The 23,225-nt window shown below is 47.0% G+C and overlaps 1 protein-coding gene across 1 annotated transcript in view; it reads right to left on the bottom strand.

Annotated features, from left to right (window-relative positions):
- Positions 1-335: 335 nt before the first annotated feature.
- The window catches only part of dmrt3a (doublesex and mab-3 related transcription factor 3a), a 64,852-nt gene continuing 41,962 nt past the window's right edge, over positions 336-23,225 (bottom strand). The window contains exons 3-4 of the mRNA XM_065026072.1: positions 1,249-1,401; positions 336-1,198 (exon numbers count right to left, since the gene is read on the bottom strand). Coding sequence (XP_064882144.1) covers positions 336-1,198; positions 1,249-1,401 — 1,016 coding nt within the window. The remainder of the gene's footprint in view (positions 1,199-1,248; positions 1,402-23,225) is intronic.

Here is a 23,225-nt window from a genome sequence, read left to right as displayed (position 1 = left end):
GATACAATCCACAGGTTCATTGTTTCATTGGTTCAGGTATAGAGATACAACCCACAGGTTCATTGTTTCATTGGTTCAGGTATAGAGATATAACCAACAGGTTCATTGTTTCATTGGTTCAGGTATAGAGATATAACCCACAGGTTCATTGTTTCATTGGTTCAGGTATAGAGATACAATCCACAGGTTCATTGTTTCATTGGTTCAGGTATAGAGATACAACCCACAGGTTCATTGTTTCATTGGTTCAGGTATAGAGATATAACCCACAGGTTCATTGTTTCATTGGTTCAGGTATAGAGATATAACCCATAGGTTTGGGTGGTTCAGGAGGGTCAGGTGGAGGAGTTGAGAATTCGTGAGTCGGTGGAGTCGGAGCGGTCCTCGTACTCCTCCTCATGAGTGTAGAGGGTCTGTTTGGCCCCCGGGGGTGGGGGGATGGGGGTAGGGTGGCAGCCCTCCTCCAGCTGGGAGAGACGGTGCTCTTCCTGGGGGCGGGAGGAGGAGGAGGAAGAGGAAGAGGAGAGGAGCGGAGAGCGTTGGAAGACGCCAGTGGAGGAGAAAGGAGAGACGTACTGAGCTGACCTGAGTTGGTACTGCTGCTGCAGTGTCATGGTGTTCCACAGCGTCACGTCGTTGCAGAAGGGTCCGACCTGGCCGCCGCGTGTCAGAGAGTTCCTCAGCATCAAGGGGTAGCGGGGGGGATGGGGGAAAGACCCGGGGTGTAGGGCCAGGGGGCCGGACGACGAGTCAGACGAGAAGCGCAGAGACTCAGGCACCCTGAAAGCAGAGCCCACAGACCACTTAGCGGCGGAGGCCAGAGAGTGGTAGGACCCCAGGGGGTGATCGAGGAGGTGGCTATTAGAGGGAAGGACCAGGGTGTCGGGGTGGGGGTGACCCCCCCTGGCCTCCTGGGCCTGGCTGGACAGCAGCACCTCGATGGCCCCCACCAGGTCCCCTCCACACCCCTGCAGGATCAGCTCCAGCACCGGGGGCTTGTGGGACGGGAAGATCTTCTTAAGCACCTCCAGGGGTGGCCGGTTGGCTCGCAGGTTGAAGGGAAGGGAGACAGACCCAGACAGGCCCTCAATCACCAGGCTGTGGTCCACTGGCAGCCCCCCTGCCCCAACACCGGGGTAACCTTTAGTGGGGCTGTCTGCCTTGGGCTCTGGAGAGGTGCTGCAGGTCTTGGGGAAGGCTAGGGGGAGAGGGAGGCTGGGAAGGGGATGGGGGAAGCTGTAGCGACACTCCTCGGCCTGGTTTGGGGTGTCCGAGGGCTCGGGGTGAAGCAGGAAGGCTTGGAGCCCTCGGGGGAGCTGCTAGGGTCCTGGTCCTTCTCACTGCCGCTACCACCACCATTCTCCCCACCGGAGTGGTCACCAGACGTATCCTCACTCAGGTCTACAGAGAACACAGAAACACATCCTCAGTCAGGACTACAGAGAACACAAAAACACATCCTCATTCAAGACTACAGAGAACACAGAAACACATCCTCAGTCAGGACTACAGAGAACACAGAAACACATCCTCAGTCAGGACTACAGAGACAGAAACAAATCCTCAGTCAGGACTATAGAGACAGAAACACATCCTCAATCAGGACTACAGAGAACACAGAAACACATCCTCAGTCAGGACTCAGAGACAGAAACACATCCTCAGTCAGGACTACAGAAACACATCCTCAGTCAGGACTACAGAGAAACACATCCTCAGTCAGGACTACAGACACAGAAACACATCCTCAGTCAGGACTACAGAGAACACAGAAACACATCCTCAGTCAGGACTACAGAGAAGAAACACATCCTCAGTCAGGACTACAGAGACAGAAACACATCCTCAGTCAGGACTACAGACACAGAAACACATCCTCAGTCAGGACTACAGACAGACACAGACAGAAACACATCCTCAGTCAGGACTACAGAGACAGAAACACATCCTCAGTCAGGACTACAGAGAACACAGAAACACATCCTCAGTCAGGACTACAGAGAACACAGAAACACATCCTCAGTCAGGACTACAGAGACAGAAACACATCCTCAGTCAGGACTACAGAGACAGAAACACATCCTCAGTCAGGACTACAGAGACAGAAACACATCCTCAGTCAGGACTACAGAGACAGAAACACATCCTCAGTCAGGACTACAGAGACAGAAACACATCCTCAGTCAGGACTACAGAGACAGAAACACATCCTCATCCTCAGTCAGGACTACAGAGAACACAGAAACACATCCTCAGTCAGGACATCCTCAGTCAGACACAGACAGAAACACATCCTCAGTCAGGACTACAGAGACAGAAACACATCCTCAGTCAGGACTACAGAGACAGAAACACATCCTCAGTCAGGACTACAGAGAACACAGAAACACATCCTCAGTCAGGACTACAGAGAACACAGAAACACATCCTCAGTCAGACTACAGACACAGAAACACATCCTCAGTCAGGACTACAGAGAACACAGAAACACATCCTCAGTCAGGACTACAGACACAGAAACACATCCTCAGTCAGGACTACAGAGACAGAAACACATCCTCAGTCAGGACTACAGAGAACAGAAACACATCCTCAGTCAGGACTACAGAGAACACAGAAACACTCCTCAGTCAGGACTATAGAGACAGGAACACATCCTCAGTCAGGAATACAGAGACAGAAACACATCCTCAGTAAGGACTACAGACACAGGAACACATCCTCAGTCAGGACTACAGAGAACACAGAAACACATCCTCAGTCAGGACTACAGAGAAGACAGAAACACATCCTCAGTCAGGACTACAGAGACAGAAGCACATCCTCAGTCAGGACTACAGACACAGAAAGACATCCTCAGTCAGGACTACAGAGACAGAAATACATCCTAAGTCAGGACAACAGAGAACACAGAAACACATCCTCAGTCAGGACTACAGAGAACACAGAAACACATCCTCAGTCAGGACTACAGAGACAGAAACAGATCCTCAGTCAGAACTACAGCAAACACAGAAACACATCCTCAGTCAGGACTACAGAGAACACAGAAACACATCCTCAGTCAGGACTACAGAGACAGAAACACATCCTCAGTCAGAACTACAGCAAACACAGAAACACATCCTCAGTCAGGACTACAGAGAACACAGAAACACATCCTCAGTCAGAACTACAGCAAACACAGAAACACATCCTCAGTCAGGACTACAGAGAACACAGAAACACATCCTCAGTCAGGACTACAGAGACAGAAACACATCCTCAGTCAGGACTACAGACACAGAAACACATCCTCAGTCAGGACTACAGAGAACACAGAAACACATCCTCAGTCAGGACTACAGAGAACACAGAAACACATCCTCAGTCAGGACTACAGAGACACAGAAACACATCCTCAGTCAGGACTACAGAGACAGAAACACATCCTCAGTCAGGACTACAGAGACAGAAACACATCCTCAGTCAGGACTACAGAGACAGAAACACATCCTCAGTCAGGACTACAGAGAACACAGAAACACATCCTCAGTCAGGACTACAGAGACAGAAACACATCCTCAGTCAGGACTACAGAGACAGAAACACATCCTCAGTCAGGACTACAGAGACAGAAACACATCCTCAGTCAGGACTACAGAGAACACAGAAACACATCCTCAGTCAGGACTACAGAACACAGAAACACATCCTCAGTCAGGACTACAGAGAACACAGAAACACATCCTCAGTCAGGACTACAGAGAACACAGAAACACATCCTCAGTCAGGACTACAGAGACAGAAACACATCCTCAGTCAGGACTACAGACACAGAAACACATCCTCAGTCAGGACTACAGAGAACACAGAAACACATCCTCAATCAGGACTACAGAGAACACATCCTCAGTCAGGACTACAGAGAACACAGAAACACATCCTCAGTCAGGACTACAGAGACAGAAACACATCCTCAGTCAGGACTACAGAGACAGAAACACATCCTCAGTCAGGACTACAGAGACAGAAACACATCCTCAGTCAGGACTACAGAGAACACAGAAACACATCCTCAGTCAGGACTACAGAGACAGAAACACATCCTCAGTCAGGACTACAGAGAACACAGAAACACATCCTCAGTCAGGACTACAGAGAACACAGAAACACATCCTCAGTCAGGACTACAGAGACAGAAACACATCCTCAGTCAGGACTACAGAGAACACAGAAACACATCCTCAGTCAGGACTACAGAGACAGAAACACATCCTCAGTCAGGACTACAGAGACAGAAACACATCCTCAGTCAGGACTACAGAGAACACAGAAACACATCCTCAGTCAGGACTACAGAGACAGAAACACATCTCTCAGTCAGGACTCAGTCAGAGACACAGAGACAGAAACACATCCTCAGTCAGGACTACAGAGACACAGAAACACATCCTCAGTCAGACTACAGAGACAGAAACACATCCTCAGTCAGGACTACAGAGACAGAAACACATCCTCAGTCAGGACTACAGAGACAGAAACACATCCTCAGTCAGGACTACAGAGAACACAGAAACACATCCTCAGTCAGGACTACAGAGAACACAGAAACACATCCTCAGTCAGGACTACAGAGACAGAAACACATCCTCAGTCAGGACTACAGACACAGAAACACATCCTCAGTCAGGACTACAGAGAACACAGAAACACATCCTCAGTCAGGACTACAGAGAACACAGAAACACATCCTCAGTCAGGACTACAGAGACAGAAACACATCCTCAGTCAGGACTACAGAGACAGAAACACATCCTCAGTCAGGACTACAGAGACAGAAATACATCCTAAGTCAGGACTACAGAGAACACAGAAACACATCCTCAGTCAGGACTGCAGCAAACACAGAAACACATCCTCAGTCAGGACTACAGAGACAGAAACACATCCTCAGTCAGGACTACAGAGAACACAGAAACACATCCTCAGTCAGGACTACAGACACAGAAACACATCCTCAGTCAGGACTACAGAGAACACAGAAACACATCCTCAGTCAGGACTACAGAGAACACAGAAACACATCCTCAGTCAGGACTACAGAGACAGAAACACATCCTCAGTCAGGACTACAGACACAGAAACACATCCTCAGTCAGGACTACAGAGAACACAGAAACACATCCTCAGTCAGGACTACAGAGACAGAAACACATCCTCAGTCAGGACTACAGAGAACACAGAAACACATCCTCAGTCAGGACTACAGAGAACACAGAAACACATCCTCAGTCAGGACTACAGAGACAGAAACACATCCTCAGTCAGGACTACAGAGACAGAAACACATCCTCAGTCAGGACTACAGACACAGAAACACATCCTCAGTCAGGACTACAGAGAACACAGAAACACATCCTCAGTCAGGACTACAGAGACAGAAACACATCCTCAGTCAGGACTACAGAGAACACAGAAACACATCCTCAGTCAGGACTACAGAGACAGAAACACATCCTCAGTCAGGACTACAGAGACAGAAACACATCCTCAGTCAGGACTACAGAGACAGAAACACATCCTCAGTCAGGACTACAGAGAACACAGAAACACATCCTCAGTCAGGACTACAGAGAACACAGAAACACATCCTCAGTCAGGACTACAGAGACAGAAACACATCCTCAGTCAGGACTACAGAGAACACAGAAACACATCCTCAGTCAGGACTACAGAGACAGAAACACATCCTCAGTCAGGACTACAGAGAACACAGAAACACATCCTCAGTCAGGACTACAGAGACAGAAACACATCCTCAGTCAGGACTACAGAGACAGAAACACATCCTCAGTCAGGACTACAGACACAGAAACACATCCTCAGTCAGGACTACAGAGAACACAGAAACACATCCTCAGTCAGGACTACAGAGACAGAAACACATCCTCAGTCAGGACTACAGAGACAGAAACACATCCTCAGTCAGGACTACAGACACAGAAACACATCCTCAGTCAGGACTACAGAGACAGAAACACATCCTCAGTCAGGACTACAGAGAACACAGAAACACATCCTCAGTCAGGACTACAGAGAACAGAAACACATCCTCAGTCAGGACTACAGAGAACACAGAAACACATCCTCAGTCAGGACTACAGAGAAACACATCCTCAGTCAGGAGAAACACATCCTCAGTCAGGACTACAGAGAACACAGAAACACATCCTCAGTCAGGACTACAGAGAACACAGAAACACATCCTCAGTCAGGACAGAGAACACAGAAACACATCCTCAGTCAGGACTACAGAGAACACAGAAACACATCCTCAGTCAGGACTACAGAGACAGAAACACATCCTCAGTCAGGACTACAGAGAACACAGAAACACATCCTCAGTCAGGACTACAGAGACAGAAACACATCCTCAGTCAGGACTACAGAGAACACAGAAACACATCCTCAGTCACAGACTCACAGAGAACACAGAAACACATCCTCAGTCAGGACTACAGAGAACACAGAAACACATCCTCAGTCAGGACTACAGAGACAGAAACACATCCTCAGTCAGGACTACAGAGACAGAAACACATCCTCAGTCAGGACTACAGAGAACACAGAAACACATCCTCAGTCAGGACTACAGAGACAGAAACACATCCTCAGTCAGGACTACAGACACAGAAACACATCCTCAGTCAGGACTACAGAGACAGAAACACATCCTCAGTCAGGACTACAGACACAGAAACACATCCTCAGTCAGGACTACAGAGAACACAGAAACACATCCTCAGTCAGGACTACAGAGAACACAGAAACACATCCTCAGTCAGGACTACAGAGACAGAAACACATCCTCAGTCAGGACTACAGAGACAGAAACACATCCTCAGTCAGGACTACAGAGACAGAAACACATCCTCAGTCAGGACAATAAAGAACACAGAAACACATCCTCAGTCAGGACTACAGAGAACACAGAAACACATCCTCAGTCAGGACTACAGAGACAGAAACACATCCTCAGTCAGGACTACAGAGACAGAAACACATCCTCAGTCAGGACTACAGAGACAGAAACACATCCTCAGTCAGGACTACAGAGACAGAAACACATCCTCAGTCAGGACTACAGAGACAGAAACACATCCTCAGTCAGGACTACAGAGACAGAAACACATCCTCAGTCAGGACTACAGAGAACACAGAAACACATCCTCAGTCAGGACTACAGAGACAGAAACACATCCTCAGTCAGGACTACAGACACAGAAACACATCCTCAGTCAGGACTACAGAGAACACAGAAACACATCCTCAGTCAGGACTACAGAGAACACAGAAACACATCCTCAGTCAGGACTACAGAGACAGAAACACATCCTCAGTCAGGACTACAGAGACAGAAACACATCCTCAGTCAGGACTACAGAGACAGAAACACATCCTCAGTCAGGACTACAGAGAACACAGAAACACATCCTCAGTCAGGACTACAGAGAACACAGAAACACATCCTCAGTCAGGACTACAGAGACAGAAACACATCCTCAGTCAGGACTACAGAGAACACAGAAACACATCCTCAGTCAGGACTACAGAGACAGAAACACATCCTCAGTCAGGACTACAGAGAACACAGAAACACATCCTCAGTCAGGACTACAGAGAACACAGAAACACATCCTCAGTCAGGACTACAGAGAACACATCCTCAGTCAGGACTACAGAGACAGAAACACATCCTCAGTCAGGACTACAGAGACAGAAACACATCCTCAGTCAGGACTACAGAGAACACAGAAACACATCCTCAGTCAGGACTACAGAGACAGAAACACATCCTCAGTCAGGACTACAGACACAGAAACACATCCTCAGTCAGGACTACAGAGACAGAAACACATCCTCAGTCAGGACTACAGAGACAGAAACACATCCTCAGTCAGGACTACAGAGAACACAGAAACACATCCTCAGTCAGGACTACAGAGAACACAGAAACACATCCTCAGTCAGGACTACAGAGACAGAAACACATCCTCAGTCAGGACTACAGAGACAGAAACACATCCTCAGTCAGGACTACAGACACAGGAACACATCCTCAGTCAGGACTACAGAGAACACAGAAACACATCCTCAGTCAGGACTACAGAGACAGAAACACATCCTCAGTCAGGACTACAGAGAACACAGAAACACATCCTCAGTCAGGACTACAGAGACAGAAACACATCCTCAGTCAGGACTACAGAGACAGAAACACATCCTCAGTCAGGACTACAGTGAAGACAGAAACACATCCTCAGTCAGGACTACAGAGAACACAGAAACACATCCTCAGTCAGGACTACAGAGAACACAGAAACACATCCTCAGTCAGGACTACAGCAAACACAGAAACACATCCTCAGTCAGGACTACAGAGACAGAAACACATCCTCAGTCAGGACTACAGACACAGAAACACATCCTCAGTCAGGACTACAGAGACAGAAACACATCCTCAGTCAGGACTACAGACACAGAAACACATCCTCAGTCAGGACTACAGAGAACACAGAAACACATCCTCAGTCAGGACTACAGAGACAGAAACACATCCTCAGTCAGGACTACAGAGACAGAAACACATCCTCAGTCAGGACTACAGACACAGAAACACATCCTCAGTCAGGACTACAGAGAACACAGAAACACATCCTCAGTCAGGACTACAGAGACAGAAACACATCCTCAGTCAGGACTACAGAGACAGAAACACATCCTCAGTCAGGACTACAGAGAACACAGAAACACATCCTCAGTCAGGACTACAGAGAACACAGAAACACATCCTCAGTCAGGACTACAGAGACAGAAACACATCCTCAGTCAGGACTACAGAGACAGAAACACATCCTCAGTCAGGACTACAGACACAGAAACACATCCTCAGTCAGGACTACAGACACAGAAACACATCCTCAGTCAGGACTACAGAGACAGAAACACATCCTCAGTCAGGACTACAGAGAACACAGAAACACATCCTCAGTCAGGACTACAGAGACAGAAACACATCCTCAGTCAGGACTACAGAGACAGAAACACATCCTCAGTCAGGACTACAGAGACAGAAACACATCCTCAGTCAGGACTACAGAGAACACAGAAACACATCCTCAGTCAGGACTACAGAGAACACATCCTCAATCAGGACTACAGAGACAGAAACACATCCTCAGTCAGGACTACAGAGAACACAGAAACACATCCAGTCAGGTCAGGACTACAGAGACAGAAACACATCCTCAGTCAGGACTACAGAGACAGAAACACATCCTCAGTCAGGACTACAGAGACAGAAACACATCCTCAGTCAGGACTACAGAGACAGAAACACATCCTCAGTCAGGACTACAGACACAGAAACACATCCTCAGTCAGGACTACAGAGAACACAGAAACACATCCTCAGTCAGGACTACAGAGAACACAGAAACACATCCTCAGTCAGGACTACAGAGACAGAAACACATCCTCAGTCAGGACTACAGACACAGAAACACATCCTCAGTCAGGACTACAGAGAACACAGAAACACATCCTCAGTCAGGACTACAGAGACAGAAACACATCCTCAGTCAGGACTACAGCGAACACAGAAACACATCCTCAGTCAGGACTACAGAGAACACAGAAACACATCCTCAGTCAGGACTACAGAGAACACAGAAACACATCCTCAGTCAGGACTACAGAGACAGAAACACATCCTCAGTCAGGACTACAGAGAACACAGAAACACATCCTCAGTCAGGACTACAGAGACAGAAACACATCCTCAGTCAGGACTACAGAGAACACAGAAACACATCCTCAGTCAGGACTACAGAGAACACAGAAACACATCCTCAGTCAGGACTACAGAGACAGAAACACATCCTCAGTCAGGACTACAGAGACAGAAACACATCCTCAGTCAGGACTACAGAGACAGAAACACATCCTCAGTCAGGACTACAGAGAACACAGAAACACATCCTCAGTCAGGACTACAGAGAACACAGAAACACATCCTCAGTCAGGACTACAGAGACAGAAACACATCCTCAGTCAGGACTACAGAGAACACATCCTCAGTCAGGACTACAGAGACAGAAACACATCCTCAGTCAGGACTACAGAGAACACAGAAACACATCCTCAGTCAGGACTACAGAGAACACAGAAACACATCCTCAGTCAGGACTACAGAGAACACAGAAACACATCCTCAGTCAGGACTACAGAGACAGAAACACATCCTCAGTCAGGACTACAGAGACAGAAACACATCCTCAGTCAGGACTACAGAGAACACAGAAACACATCCTCAGTCAGGACTACAGAGACAGAAACACATCCTCAGTCAGGACTACAGACACAGAAACACATCCTCAGTCAGGACTACAGAGACAGAAACACATCCTCAGTCAGGACTACAGAGACAGAAACACATCCTCAGTCAGGACTACAGAGACAGAAACACATCCTCAGTCAGGACTACAGAGACAGAAACACATCCTCAGTCAGGACTACAGAGAACACAGAAACACATCCTCAGTCAGGACTACAGAGAACACAGAAACACATCCTCAGTCAGGACTACAGAGAACACAGAAACACATCCTCAGTCAGGACTACAGAGACAGAAACACATCCTCAGTCAGGACTACAGAGACAGAAACACATCCTCAGTCAGGACTACAGAGAACACAGAAACACATCCTCAGTCAGGACTACAGAACACAGAAACACATCCTCAGTCAGGACTACAGAGACAGAAACACATCCTCAGTCAGGACTACAGAGACAGAAACACATCCTCAGTCAGGACTACAGAGAACACAGAAACACATCCTCAGTCAGGACTACAGAGACAGAAACACATCCTCAGTCAGGACTACAGAGACAGAAACACATCCTCAGTCAGGACTACAGACACAGAAACACATCCTCAGTCAGGACTACAGAGACAGAAACACATCCTCAGTCAGGACTACAGAGAACACAGAAACATCCTCAGTCAGGACTACAGAGAACACAGAAACACATCCTCAGTCAGGACTACAGAGACAGAAACACATCCTCAGTCAGGACTACAGAGACAGAAACACATCCTCAACAGAAACACATCCTCAGTCAGGACTACAGAGAACACAGAAACACATCCTCAGTCAGGACTACAGAGACAGAAACACATCCTCAGTCAGGACTACAGAGACACAGAAACACATCCTCAGTCAGGACTACAGACACAGAAACACATCCTCAGTCAGGACTACAGACACAGAAACACATCCTCAGTCAGGACTACAGAGACAGAAACACATCCTCAGTCAGGACTACAGAGAACACAGAAACACATCCTCAGTCAGGACTACAGAGACAGAAACACATCCTCAGTCAGGACTACAGAGACAGAAACACATCCTCAGTCAGGACTACAGACACAGAAACACATCCTCAGTCAGGACTACAGAGACACAGAAACACATCCTCAGTCAGGACTACAGACACAGAAACACATCCTCAGTCAGGACTCAGGACAGAGAACACAGAAACACATCCTCAGTCAGGACTACAGAGAACAGAAAACACATCCTCAGTCAGGACTACAGAGACAGAAACACATCCTCAGTCAGGACTACAGAGACAGAAACACATCCTCAGTCAGGACTACAGAGACAGAAACACATCCTCAGTCAGGACTACAGACACAGAAACACATCCTCAGTCAGGACTAGTCAGACAGACACAGAAACACATCCTCAGTCAGGACTACAGAACACAGAAACACATCCTCAGTCAGGTACAGAGAAACACATCCTCAGTCAGGACTACAGAAACACATCCTCAGTCAGGACTACAGAGAACACAGAAACACATCCTCAGTCAGGACTACAGACACAGAAACACATCTTCAGCCAGGACTACAGAGACAGAAACACATCCTCAGTCAGGACTATAGAGACACAGAAACACATCCTCAGTCAGGACTACAGAGAACACAGAAACACATCCTCAGTCAGGACTACAGCAAACACAGAAACACATCCTCAGTCAGGACTACAGAGACAGAAACACATCCTCAGTCAGGACTACAGAGAACACAGAAACACATCCTCAGTCAGGACTACAGAGACAGAAACACATCCTCAGTCAGGACTACAGACACAGAAACACATCCTCAGTCAGGACTACAGAGACAGAAACACATCCTCAGTCAGGACTACAGAGACAGAAACACATCCTCAGTCAGGACTACAGAGAACACATCCTCAATCAGGACTACAGAGACAGAAACACATCCTCAGTCAGGACTACAGAGACAGAAACACATCCTCAGTCAGGACTACAGAGACAGAAACACATCCTCAGTCAGGACTACAGAGAACACAGAAACACATCCTCAGTCAGGACTACAGAGACAGAAACACATCCTCAGTCAGGACTACAGAGAACACAGAAACACATCCTCAGTCAGGACTACAGAGACAGAAACACATCCTCAGTCAGGACTACAGACAGAAACACATCCTCAGTCAGGACTACAGAGAACACAGAAACACATCCTCAGTCAGGACTACAGAGACAGAAACACATCCTCAGTCAGGACTACAGAGACAGAAACACATCCTCAGTCAGGACTACAGACACAGAAACACATCCTCAGTCAGGACTACAGAGAACACAGAAACACATCCTCAGTCAGGACTACAGAGAACACAGAAACACATCCTCAGTCAGGACTACAGAGACAGAAACACATCCTCAGTCAGGACTACAGAGACAGAAACACATCCTCAGTCAGGACTACAGAGACAGAAACACATCCTCAGTCAGGACTACAGAGAACACAGAAACACATCCTCAGTCAGGACTACAGAGACAGAAACACATCCTCAGTCAGGACTACAGAGACAGAAACACATCCTCAGTCAGGACTACAGACACAGAAACACATCCTCAGTCAGGACTACAGAGACAGAAACACATCCTCAGTCAGGACTACAGAGAACACAGAAACACATCCTCAGTCAGGACTACAGAGAACACAGAAAACACAGTCAGGACTACAGAGACAGAAACACATCCTCAATCAGGACTACAGAGACAGAAACACATCCTCAGTCAGGACTACAGAGAACACAGAAACACATCCTCAGTCAGGACTACAGAGAACACAGAAACACATCCTCAGTCAGGACTACAGAGAACACAGAAACACATCCTCAGTCAGGACTACAGACACAGAAACACATCCTCAGTCAGGACTACAGACACAGAAACACATCCTCAGTCAGGACTACAGAGACAGAAACACATCCTCAGTCAGGACTACAGAGAACACAGAAACACATCCTCAGTCAGGACTACAGAGACAGAAACACATCCTCAGTCAGGACTACAGAGAACACAGAAACACATCCTCAGTCAGGACTACAGACACAGAAACACATCCTCAGTCAGGACTACAGAGACAGAAACACATCCTCAGTCAGGACTACAGAGAACACAGAAACACATCCTCAGTCAGGACTACAGAGAACACAGAAACACATCCTCAGTCAGGACTACAGAGAACACATCCTCAATCAGGACTACAGAGAACACATCCTCAATCAGGACTACAGAGAACACAGAAACACATCCTCAGTCAGGACTACAGAGAACACAGAAACACATCCTCAGTCAGGACTACAGACACAGAAACACATCCTCAGTCAGGACTACAGAGAACACAGAAACACATCCTCAGTCAGGACTACAGAGAACACAGAAACACATCCTCAGTCAGGACTACAGAGACAGAAACACATCCTCAGTCAGGACTACAGAGAACACAGAAACACATCCTCAGTCAGGACTACAGAGACAGAAACACATCCTCAGTCAGGACTACAGAGACAGAAACACATCCTCAGTCAGGACTACAGACACAGAAACACATCCTCAGTCAGGACTACAGAGAACACAGAAACACATCCTCAGTCAGGACTACAGAGAACACAGAAACACATCCTCAGTCAGGACTACAGAGACAGAAACACATCCTCAGTCAGGACTACAGAGACAGAAACACATCCTCAGTCAGGACTACAGAGACAGAAACACATCCTCAGTCAGGACTACAGAGACAGAAACACATCCTCAGTCAGGACTACAGACACAGAAACACATCCTCAGTCAGGACTACAGAGAACACAGAAACACATCCTCAGTCAGGACTACAGAGAACACAGAAACACATCCTCAGTCAGGACTACAGAAACACATCCTCAGTCAGGACTACAGAGACAGAAACACATCCTCAGTCAGGACTACAGACAGAAACACATCCTCAGTCAGGACTACAGAGACAGAAACACATCCTCAGTCAGGACTACAGAGAACACAGAAACACATCCTCAGTCAGGACTACAGAGACAGAAACACATCCTCAGTCAGGACTACAGAGACAGAAACACATCCTCAGTCAGGACTACAGAGACAGAAACACATCCTCAGTCAGGACTACAGAACACAGAAACACATCCTCAGTCAGGACTACAGAGAGGACACAGAAACACATCCTCAGTCAGGACTACAGACACAGAAACACATCCTCAGTCAGGACTACAGAGAACACAGAAACACATCCTCAGTCAGGACTACAGAGACAGAAACACATCCTCAGTCAGGACTACAGAGACAGAAACACATCCTCTCAGACTCAGACACAGAAACACATCCTCAGTCAGGACTACAGAGAACACAGAAACACATCCTCAGTCAGAACACAGAAACACATCCTCAGTCAGGACTACAGAGAACACAGAAACACATCCTCAGTCAGGACTACAGAGAACACAGAAACACATCCTCAGTCAGGACTACAGAAACACATCCTCAGTCAGAAACACATCCTCAGTAGGACTACAGGACTACAGAGACAGAAACACATCCTCAGTCAGGACTACAGAGAACACAGAAACACATCCTCAGTCAGGACTACAGAGACAGAAACACATCCTCAGTCAGGACAACAGAGACAGAAACACATCCTCAGTCAGGACTACAGACACAGAAACACATCCTCAGTCAGGACTACAGACACAGAAACACATCCTCAGTCAGAACTACAGACACAGAAACACATCCTCAGTCAGGACTACAGAGACAGAAACACATCCTCAGTCAGGACTACAGAGACAGAAACACATCCTCAGTCAGGACTACAGAGAACACAGAAACACATCCTCAGTCAGGACTACAGAGACAGAAACACATCCTCAGTCAGGACTACAGAGACAGAAACACATCCTCAGTCAGGACTACAGAGACAGAAACACATCCTCAGTCAGGACTACAGAGAACACAGAAACACATCCTCAGTCAGGACTACAGAGAACACAGAAACACATCCTCAGTCAGGACTACAGAGAACACATCCTCAATCAGGACTACAGAGACAGAAACACATCCTCAGTCAGGACTACAGAGACAGAAACACATCCTCAGTCAGGACTACAGAGACAGAAACACATCCTCAGTCAGGACTACAGAGAACACAGAAACACATCCTCAGTCAGGACTACAGAGACAGAAACACATCCTCAGTCAGGACTACAGAGAACACAGAAACACATCCTCAGTCAGGACTCAGTCAGACTACAGACACAGAAACACATCCTCAGTCAGGACTACAGAGGTCACAGAAACACATCCTCAGTCAGGACTACAGAGACAGAAACACATCCTCAGTCAGGACTACAGAGAACACAGAAACACATCCTCAGTCAGGACTACAGAGAACACAGAAACACATCCTCAGTCAGGACTACAGAGACACAGAAACACATCCTCAGTCAGGACTACAGACACAGAAACACATCCTCAGTCAGGACTACAGACACAGAAACACATCCTCAGTCAGGACTACAGAGAACACAGAAACACATCCTCAGTCAGGACTACAGAGACACAGAAACACATCCTCAGTCAGGACTACAGAGACACAGAAACACATCCTCAGTCAGGACTACAGACACAGAAACACATCCTCAGTCAGGACTACAGAGACAGAAACACATCCTCAGTCAGGACTACAGAGACAGAAACACATCCTCAGTCAGGACTACAGAGACAGAAACACATCCTCAGTCAGGACTACAGAGACACAGAAACACATCCTCAGTCAGGACTACAGAGACAGAAACACATCCTCAGTCAGGACTACAGACACAGAAACACATCCTCAGTCAGGACTACAGAGACAGAAACACATCCTCAGTCAGGACTACAGACACAGAAACACATCCTCAGTCAGGACTACAGAGAACACAGAAACACATCCTCAGTCAGGACTACAGACAGAAACACATCCTCAGTCAGGACTACAGACACAGAAACACATCCTCAGTCAGGACTACAGAGACAGAAACACATCCTCAGTCAGGACTACAGAAACACATCCTCAGTCAGGACTACAGAGACAGAAACACATCCTCAGTCAGGACTACAGAGAACACAGAAACACATCCTCAGTCAGGACTACAGAGACAGAAACACATCCTCAGTCAGGACTACAGAGAACACAGAAACACATCCTCAGTCAGGACTACAGACACAGAAACACATCCTCAGTCAGGACTACAGACACAGAAACACATCCTCAGTCAGGACTACAGACACAGAAACACATCCTCAGTCAGGACTACAGACACAGAAACACATCCTCAGTCAGGACTACAGAGAACACAGAAACACATCCTCAGTCAGGACTACAGAGAACACAGAAACACATCCTCAGTCAGGACTACAGAGACAGAAATACATCCTCAGTCAGGACTACAGAGACAGAAACACATCCTCAGTCAGGACTACAGAGACAGAAACACATCCTCAGTCAGGACTACAGAGAACACAGAAACACATCCTCAATCAGGACTACAGAGACAGAAACACATCCTCAGTCAGGACTACAGAGAACACATCCTCAGTCAGGACTACAGACACAGAAACACATCCTCAGTCAGGACTACAGACACAGAAACACATCCTCAGTCAGGACTACAGAGAACACAGAAACACATCCTCAGTCAGGACTACAGACACAGAAACACATCCTCAGTCAGGACTACAGAGAACACAGAAACACATCCTCTCAGACTCAGGAAACACATCCTCAGTCAGGACTACAGAGAACACAGAAACACATCCTCAGTCAGGACTACAGAGAACACAGAAAACATCCTCATCAGGACTACAGACACAGAAACACATCCTCAGTCAGGACTACAGACACAGAAACACATCCTCAGTCAGGACTACATACACAGAAACACATCCTCAGTCAGGACTACAGACACAGAAACACATCCTCAGTCAGGACAATAGAGAACACAGAAACACATCCTCAGTCAGGACTACAGAGAACACAGAAACACATCCTCAGTCAGGACTACAGAGACAGAAATACATCCTCAGTCAGGACTACAGAGACAGAAACACATCCTCAGTCAGGACTACAGAGACAGAAACACATCCTCAGTCAGGACTACAGAGAACACAGAAACACATCCTCAATCAGGACTACAGAGACAGAAACACATCCTCAGTCAGGACTACAGAGAACACAGAAACACATCCTCAGTCAGGACTACAGACACAGAAACACATCCTCAGTCAGGACTACAGACACAGAAACACATCCTCAGTCAGGACTACATACACAGAAACACATCCTCAGTCAGGACTACAGAGACACAGAAACACATCCTCAGTCAGGACTACAGACACAGAAACACATCCTCAGTCAGGACTACAGAGATCAGGACTACAGAAACACATCCTCAGTCAGGACTACAGAGAAACACAGAAACACATCCTCAGTCAGGACTACAGAGAACACAGAAACACATCCTCAGTCAGGACTACAGAGACAGAAACACATCCTCAGTCAGGACTACAGAGACAGAAACACATCCTCAGTCAGGACTACAGAGAACACAGAAACACATCCTCAGTCAGGACTACAGAGACAGAAACACATCCTCAGTCAGGACTACAGAGACAGAAACACATCCTCAGTCAGGACTACAGAGAACACAGAAACACATCCTCAGTCAGGACTACAGAGAACACAGAAACACATCCTCAGTCAGGACTACAGAGAACACAGAAACACATCCTCAGTCAGGACTACAGACACAGAAACACATCCTCAGTCAGGACTACAGACACAGAAACACATCCTCAGTCAGGACTACAGAGAACACAGAAACACATCCTCAGTCAGGACTACAGAGAACACAGAAACACATCCTCAGTCAGGACTACAGAGAACACAGAAACACATCCTCAGTCAGGACTACAGAACACAGAAACACATCCTCAGTCAGGACTACAGACACAGAAACACATCCTCAGTCAGACAGACACAGAAACACATCCTCAGTCAGGACTACAGACACAGAAACACATCCTCAGTCAGGACAGACACACAGAAACACATCCTCAGTCAGGACTACAGACAAAACACATCCTCAGTCAGGACTACAGAGAACACAGAAACACATCCTCAGTCAGGACTACAGAGAACACAGAAACACATCCTCAGTCAGGACTACAGAGACAGAAACACATCCTCAGTCAGGACTACAGAGACAGAAACACATCCTCAGTCAGGACTACAGAGACACAGAAACACATCCTCAGTCAGGACTACAGAGACAGAAACACATCCTCAGTCAGGACTACAGACACAGAAACACATCCTCAGTCAGGACTACAGACACAGAAACACATCCTCAGTCAGGACTACAGAGAACACAGAAACACATCCTCAGTCAGGACTACAGAGAACACATCCTCAATCAGGACTACAGAGAACACAGAAACACATCCTCAGTCAGGACTACAGAGACAGAAACACATCCTCAGTCAGGACTACAGAGAACACAGAAACACATCCTCAGTCAGGACTACAGAGAACACATCCTCAATCAGGACTACAGAGAACACAGAAACACATCCTCAGTCAGGACTACAGAGAACACAGAAACACATCCTCAGTCAGGACTACAGAGAACACAGAAACACATCCTCAGTCAGGACTACAGAGACAGAAACACATCCTCAGTCAGGACTACAGAGACAGAAACACATCCTCAGTCAGGACTACAGAGAACACAGAAACACATCCTCAGTCAGGACTACAGAGACAGAAACACATCCTCAGTCAGGACTACAGAGACAGAAACACATCCTCAGTCAGGACAACAGAGACAGAAACACATCCTCAGTCAGGACTACAGACACAGAAACACATCCTCAGTCAGGACTACAGAGAACACAGAAAACACATCCTCAGTCAGGACTACAGAGAAACACATCCTCAGTCAGAAACACATCCTCAGTCAGGACTACAGAGACAGAAACACATCCTCAGTCAGGACTACAGAGAACACAGAAACACATCCTCAGTCAGGACTACAGACACAGAAACACATCCTCAGTCAGGACTACAGACACAGAAACACATCCTCAGTCAGGACTACAGACACAGAAACACATCCTCAGTCAGGACTACAGAGAACACAGAAACACATCCTCAGTGAGGACTACAGCGAACACAGAAACACATCCTCAGTCAGGACTACAGCGAACACAGAAACACATCCTCAGTCAGGACTACAGAGAACACAGAAACACATCCTCAGTCAGTACTACAGAGAACACAGAAACACATCCTCAGTCAGGACTACAGAGACAGAAACACATCCTCAGTCAGGACTACAGAGACAGAAACACATCCTCAGTCAGGACTACAGAGAACACAGAAACACATCCTCAGTCAGGACTACAGAGACAGAAACACATCCTCAGTCAGGACTACAGAGACAGAAACACATCCTCAGTCAGGACTACAGCGAACACAGAAACACATCCTCAGTCAGGACTACAGAGAACACAGAAACACATCCTCAGTCAGGACTACAGAGAACACAGAAACACATCCTCAGTCAGGACTACAGACACAGAAACACATCCTCAGTCAGGACTACAGAGAACACAGAAACACATCCTCAGTCAGGACTACAGAGACAGAAACACATCCTCAGTCAGGACTACAGAGACACAGAAACACATCCTCAGTCAGGACTACAGACACAGAAACACATCCTCAGTCAGGACTACAGACACAGAAACACATCCTCAGTCAGGACTACAGACACAGAAACACATCCTCAGTCAGGACTACAGAGAACACAGAAACACATCCTCAGTCAGGACTACAGACACAGAAACACATCCTCAGTCAGGACTACAGACACAGAAACACATCCTCAGTCAGGACTACAGAGAACACAGAAACACATCCTCAGTCAGGACTACAGAGAACACAGAAACACATCCTCAGTCAGGACTACAGAGACAGAAACACATCCTCAGTCAGGACTACAGAGACAGAAACACATCCTCAGTCAGGACTACAGAGAACACAGAAACACATCCTCAGTCAGGACTACAGAGAACACAGAAACACATCCTCAGTCAGGACTACAGAGACAGAAACACATCCTCAGTCAGGACTACAGAGAACACAGAAACACATCCTCAGTCAGGACTACAGAGAACACAGAAACACATCCTCAGTCAGGACTACAGAGAACACAGAAACACATCCTCAGTCAGGACTACAGAGAACACAGAAACACATCCTCAGTCAGGACTACAGAGACAGAAACACATCCTCAGTCAGGACTACAGAGAACACAGAAACACATCCTCAGTCAGGACTACAGACACAGAAACACATCCTCAGTCAGGACTCCAGACACAGAAACACATCCTTAGTCAGGACTACAGACACAGAAACACATCCTCAGTCAGGAATACAGAGAGAGAAACGCATCCTCAGTCAGGACAATAGAGAACACAGAAACACATCCTCAGTCAGGACTACAGAGAACACAGAAACACATCCTCAGTCAGGACTACAGAGACAGAAATACATCCTCAGTCAGGACTACAGAGACAGAAACACATCCTCAGTCAGGACTACAGAGACAGAAACACATCCTCAGTCAGGACTACAGAGAACACAGAAACACATCCTCAGTCAGGACTACAGACACAGAAACACATCCTCAGTCAGGACTACAGACACAGAAACACATCCTCAGTCAGGACTACAGACACAGAAACACATCCTCAGTCAGGACTACAGAGAACACAGAAACACATCCTCAGTCAGGACTACAGAGAACACAGAAACACATCCTCAGTCAGGACTACAGAAACACAGACTACAAACACATCCTCAGTCAGGACTACAGAGACAGAAACACATCCTCAGTCAGGACTACAGAGAAACACATCCTCAGTCAGGACTACAGACACAGAAACACATCCTCAGTCAGGACTACAGAGAACACAGAAACACATCCTCAATCAGGACTACAGAGACAGAAACACATCCTCAGTCAGGACTACAGAGAACACAGAAACACATCCTCAGTCAGGACTACAGACACAGAAACACATCCTCAGTCAGGACTACAGACACAGAAACACATCCTCAGTCAGGACTACAGAGAACACAGAAACACATCCTCAGTCAGGACTACAGAGAACACATCCTCAATCAGGACACAGAAACACATCCTCAGTCAGGACTACAGAGAACACAGAAACACATCCTCAGTCAGGACTACAGAGAACACAGAAACACATCCTCAGTCAGTACTACAGAGAACACAGAAACACATCCTCAGTCAGGACTACAGAGACAGAAACACATCCTCAGTCAGGACTACAGAGACAGAAACACATCCTCAGTCAGGACTACAGAGAACACAGAAACACATCCTCAGTCAGGACTACAGAGACAGAAACACATCCTCAGTCAGGACTACAGAGAACACAGAAACACATCCTCAGTCAGGACATCCTCAGTCAGGACTACAGACACAGAAACACATCCTCAGTCAGGACTACAGACACAGAAACACATCCTCAGTCAGGACTACAGACACAGAAACACATCCTCAGTCAGGACTACATACACAGAAACACATCCTCAGTCAGGACTACAGAGAACACAGAAACACATCCTCAGTCAGGACTACAGAGACAGAAACACATCCTCAGTCAGGACTACAGAGACAGAAACACATCCTCAGTCAGGACTACAGAGAACACAGAAACACATCCTCAGTCAGGACTACAGACACAGAAACACATCCTCAGTCAGGACTACAGACACAGAAACACATCCTCAGTCAGGAGAACACAGAAACACATCCTCAGTCAGGACTACAGAGAACACAGAAACACATCCTCAGTCAGGACTACAGAGAACACATCCTCAATCAGGACTACAGAGAACACATCCTCAATCAGGACTACAGAGAACACAGAAACACATCCTCAGTCAGGACTACAGAGAACACAGAAACACATCCTCAGTCAGGACTACAGAGAACACAGAAACACATCCTCAGTCAGGACTACAGACACAGAAACACATCCTCAGTCAGGACTACAGAGACAGAAACACATCCTCAGTCAGGACTACAGAGAACACAGAAACACATCCTCAGTCAGGACTACAGAGAACACAGAAACACATCCTCAGTCAGGACTACAGAGAACACAGAAACACATCCTCAGTCAGGACTACAGAGAACACAGAAACACATCCTCAGTCAGGACTACAGACACAGACACAGAAACACATCATCCTCAGTCAGGACTACAGAGACAGAAACACATCCTCAGTCAGGACTACAGAGAAACACATCCTCAGTCAGAAACAGAAACACATCCTCAGTCAGGACTACAGAGACAGAAACACATCCTCAGTCAGGACTACAGAGAACACAGAAACACATCCTCAGTCAGGACTACAGAGACAGAAACACATCCTCAGTCAGGACTACAGAGAACACAGAAACACATCCTCAGTCAGGACTACAGACACAGAAACACATCCTCAGTCAGGACTACAGACACAGAAACACATCCTCAGTCAGGACTACAGACACAGAAACACATCCTCAGTCAGGACTACAGAGAACACAGAAACACATCCTCAGTCAGGACTACAGAGAACACAGAAACACATCCTCAGTCAGGACTACAGAAACACATCCTCAGTCAGGACTACAGAGAACACAGAAACACATCCTCAGTCAGTACTACAGAGAACACAG

This window comes from Oncorhynchus nerka, linkage group LG13 (genome assembly GCF_034236695.1).
Source record: "Oncorhynchus nerka isolate Pitt River linkage group LG13, Oner_Uvic_2.0, whole genome shotgun sequence".
NCBI lineage: Eukaryota > Metazoa > Chordata > Actinopteri > Salmoniformes > Salmonidae > Oncorhynchus > Oncorhynchus nerka.
This window is presented reverse-complemented; position numbering and strand designations above follow the sequence as displayed.